The sequence below is a fragment of the Phasianus colchicus genome, chromosome 2 (genome assembly GCF_987193195.1).
Source record: "Phasianus colchicus chromosome 2, bPhaCol1.hap1.1, whole genome shotgun sequence".
In the NCBI taxonomy this organism is placed as follows: domain Eukaryota; kingdom Metazoa; phylum Chordata; class Aves; order Galliformes; family Phasianidae; genus Phasianus; species Phasianus colchicus.
This window is the reverse complement of record NC_143437.1, coordinates 4804301-4808280: the sequence shown is the minus strand read 5'-3', so window position 1 is coordinate 4808280 and position 3980 is coordinate 4804301. Positions and strand designations below refer to the sequence as shown.

General features: G+C 66.2%; 1 protein-coding gene across 1 annotated transcript; it reads right to left on the bottom strand.

The window, feature by feature from the left end:
• Positions 1 to 91: 91 nt before the first annotated feature.
• LOC116235290 (heme-binding protein 1-like) lies at positions 92 to 3973 on the bottom strand. Its single transcript, XM_031603328.2, has 5 exons — positions 3730 to 3973; positions 3542 to 3627; positions 1256 to 1397; positions 973 to 1156; positions 92 to 894 (listed from the first exon to the last, which is right to left on the bottom strand). Exons 1-5 carry the CDS (start codon positions 3884 to 3886, stop codon positions 720 to 722), a joined length of 744 nt encoding a protein of 247 aa, XP_031459188.2. The 5' UTR covers positions 3887 to 3973; the 3' UTR covers positions 92 to 719.
• Between the last annotated feature and the right edge of the window lie 7 nt (positions 3974 to 3980).

Below are 3980 nucleotides of genomic sequence, written 5' to 3'. Positions count from 1 at the left end.
CGGGCGGCGGAAACCGGGCGGGGCCCGGGGAGGGAGGGGAGCGCCTCCCTCCGTTGGGTCTGCCGGAGGGGCTGCCCCCCGGCCCGCGTGTGCCCCGTGCCCGCTAGGCCGCCGAGCCCCGGCCGCCGCCGCCGCGGGGAAACCGCCGCTTCCCGCCGCCCGAACCCCAGCGCTGCGGTTGCGGCCGGGGTCGGGGCAGCCTCGAGTGGAAGTTGGAAGCGGGTCCCGCCGAGGCTCTCCCGCGGCTTCCCCGCTCCCCGCAGCAAGGGACCCACGGCCGCAGCGGTGTGAGCGGGTTTATTGGGTTGGCACCGCCGGCCTCCCCCGGGGAAGCGCGCTGCTCCAGGTGCCGCCCGGCACCGTGGCACCCGTCCCTCCCGGCTGCCGGGCGACCGTGCCCGCAACCGGCCCTCTCCCCTCGGACCCCCTGTCCCCGCAGCAGCACTCCGGCGGCTCCGTGCAGCACTCGCGGAGGCCCACGCGGAGCCCGACGCCTCGCGGGCGGCCATTTGGCACCTGGACACCCCACGGCCGGCACGAGCCCGCAGCCCGCGCCCGGGGCCGGAGGAGCGCAGCAGGGCGAGCCCTCAGTCACCGCCTGGTGCGGCGTGCCGGCTGGGTGCCCCGGCTGGGTGTGTGGGTGAGCGGTGGGTGAGGGCGCGTGGCCGTCTCCTCCAGGTCAGAGCTCTCCAAGCGTAGCGCGGCGCAGCAGCGGAGCCTCACTCTGCCCGGCGGATGAACCAGATCTCGTTGCGGCGCTGAGGGATGCTGGGGTTTTCGTAGACTGCCACGATGTAGGTTTCCTGCAGTACGGCATCCGTGGAACCCAGGAGCTCCCAGAAGAGAGTGATCTCCCGCAGAATGGTCTCCTCGGTGGTCACCCCGTAGAACACCCTGCAGCAAGGGGAGCAATGTCAGCGGCGGGGCGGCTCGCTGCCGGCACAGCCCCTGCCCACGGAGCCCCACGGTCACCTGGTTATCACCCGGAGCGGTGCCCTCTCGGTGATGTGGATTTCGGGGTCCATGGGGGCGGGAGGGTTTTGCTGGAACTCTCCCGGGATGTAGTAGGCAGTGAGCACCTCGCGCTCCAGCTCGGTCCCCTCCTTGGTCAGGTGGATTTCATTGAGCACAGGGATGGTCATGCCCAGATAGCAACCTGCCAGGAGGTGGTGGGCACGGTGAGGCAGCTGGGCTGGCAGTGCGGACCCCCCACCCCGCTCCCCCCGCCGGCCCCTCCGGTCCTGCCTGCACACACCTACAGAGTTCTCCTTGCAGATGTAGCGCATGAGCTTCATGAAGCTCAGGGAGATGCTCTGCTCATACAGGGGCTCACCCTTGGTGACACAGGCCCACTTCCCAGCTGGGTACTGCCGCTCCTCGTAGGCCGCTTCCTCGCACTGAAACAGGCCACAGGACAAGGGCACATCAGCGGGAAGCGGGGAGATGGGCCTTGCTGACACGGGAGGCCGGAGAATGCGAGGGGAGCTGGTGTCACACACACATCTCAGGCAGCGAAGTCAGCAAAAGGGACAGCACAGACATGGGACGGGGAGCGGGGAGGCTTGGAGGCTCCTGGCATGCACACGGAATGCAGCGCATCCTCAGCAGGGAGCGCAGGACTCTGCTCCACGCCGTCACTGTCCTGCCTATGCACAAGGATGTTCCTGATTCCGGGCACCCAAAGGCCTCCAGGAGGGCTGAGTGGATCCCGGGGCGCAGCACTGGAGCTCTGTGTGCGTGTGGGACGACAAGCAGCACAGGAGGAAGGAGGGGCTGAGATGGTTGGAACAAAGCCCCTCTTGGATCCTTCTCCCATACCAAGGAGAGGCATGAAGACGAAGAGACATGAGCGCAGCTGGTGCAAAGGGAACAGACAGTGCTGCAAAATGGGTCTCAAGCTCATGACAGATGCTCGCTTTTCTGGAGAAGCCCGACAAGAGAGCAGGGAGTCACCCTCCAGATGGAGCCATGCCTGCCAACATCCCACCAAGCAAAGCGGAGCAGCAGCATTTGCCAGACAGGGAAGCCCGTGAAATACTGTCTAATTCTCATCATGACAGCATCTGAGAATCCAGCAGGGCACAGTGCTGGGTCCTCCCGCAGCCTGGCCCTTACACTGACCCACCACTGCTCCAGAAGATGAGACCTGGGCAAGAGAAAGAGTGATGATGCCTCACCTGTACCTGGCGGCAACAGGTCCCTGCCATGTGGGGTGGGGATTCTGATGCTGAGTGCCAAGGTCAGCAAGGCTCTGCAGGTGGTGCAGTTATTTGGGTGCTTCAAAGAGGATGGCATGAAGCTCAGGAGAAGCCACCAAGCTCTACCACCCGCCCAAGCCTGGGGAATGTGTCCACAAGGGCCCAAGCTTGAATGTCCCTGCACTCGTGCCAGGAGGTGACTCTCATCTCCTCATCCAGCCCGAGAGCTGAACTCCAAGAATCCTCTTCAATCACAGTGGAGGTGCCATTGGCAACAGAAGGTCTTCAGGCACCATGGAGTGCTGGGCTGCAATCCTGCCCACGATGGGGGAGGTACAGAAGAGCCCAGATTAAGCCCTGGGACCCAGAAGGGCAGGAAAGAGGGAGCGTGGAGCAGCCCAGCTCAGAGCTGCACAACCCGCATGCTGAGACGTGTTCCACAGACAGCACTGCTGGACCTCAGCCCAGAAGAAACTGGTTAAGCTCTCCTCATCTAGGGGACAACTGACAGATATCTTCTTGGTAGCGAGCCCAACCAAGCTTGCAGAGACACAAGAACCAGTCTGACGAGCGCTTCTTTGCAGTTATTTCTCAAAGCACCTTTTTGTGTAAGAGATTAGCGGAGGTGTGCAATTTAGCAAGAGCGGGAGATCTTCAGGCAGAAGCCACCAGGTTTGGATCAGCAGTTTTGACACACAGAACATGCTCAGTCTGACAAGCAGAACTGCAGAATCAGGGAACATCCCGAGCTGGAAGGGACCCCAAGGATCACCGAGCCCAACTCTTTCCCACACAGCACCCCCAGCCCCAATGTCAGAGCGGTGCCCAGCGCTCCCTGAGCTCCGGCATCGGGGCCGTGCCCACTGCCCTGGGCAGCCTGTGCCATGCCCACCGCCCTCTGGGGCACAGCCTTTCCCTCAGCCCCACCTGCCCTCCCCTGACAGCTCCATGCCGTTCCCTCAGCCCTGCTGCACAGACAGCAGAGCTCAGCGCTGCCCTCCGCTCCCTGGGAGGGCGGTTCAGCTCCTCTGCTCTGCGCTGAGCAAACCCAGGGCCGTCAGCGCTCCTCAAGCAGAGCCTTCCCCATCCCTGCAGCCCTCCTCCGGACGCTCGAGTGGTTTCACGTCTTTCTTACGCTGGCACCCAGCTCCGCACGGCGCACTGCGGGCCCAGCCCTCCCTTCTCCCGCAGGCAGCGCAGCGCACGCAGCCGCCCGCGCAGGCCGACCCCGGTGCGGCGGCGCGGCCCGGCGGCTCCACGGCCGGGAGCGGGACGGCGCGGGCACAGCGGGAGCGGAGAAGCGGGGCGGAGAGCGCCGTGCCCGGCCGGGCCTCGCGCCTCACCTTGCCGTGCTGCGACAGGGCGACGTGGGGCACGGCCTCCCGCGTCTGTCTGTGCCGGCTCATCTGGACGATGGGGCCCGCCATGTCTGCAAGGCAAAGCGCAGCGCGGGGGCGGCGGGCCGGGGATGGAGGCACGGAGGCACCCCCCGGTCCGGGCCGCCCCTCGGCCGGGCTCCCCCGGCGCTCACCTCGGGGCAGGTTCACCCGGTGCGTGCTGGCCACGGCCTCCCAGTGCGCGAACAGCCGGCCCCGCTCCTCCTCATCCTCCTCGTCCTCCCCCCCTTCCTCCTCCTCCTCCTCCTCGTCGCCCAGCCTGTCCAGGTCTTCCAGCGTGATGCGCGCCATCGCCCTCCGCCCTGCTCCGGAAGGGAACGGCCCTCCGGGGCGTCACGGCGCTGTCATCGCCGCCGTCGTCATCGCTCCCCGCCCCCGAGCCCCG

Bases quoted from the DNA above. Each gene is read 5' to 3' on its own strand.
- LOC116235290 (XM_031603328.2), bottom strand. From the start codon at position 3,886: ATGGCGCGCATCACGCTGGAAGACCTGGACAGGCTGGGCGACGAGGAG. The intron at 1,157-1,255 runs GTGTGTGCAGGC...ACCTCCTGGCAG, and splicing joins CTGCAAGGAGAACTCTGTAG to GTTGCTATCTGGGCATGACC. The intron at 895-972 runs GTGACCGTGGGG...CCCTTGCTGCAG, and splicing joins CCGCTCCGGGTGATAACCAG to GGTGTTCTACGGGGTGACCA.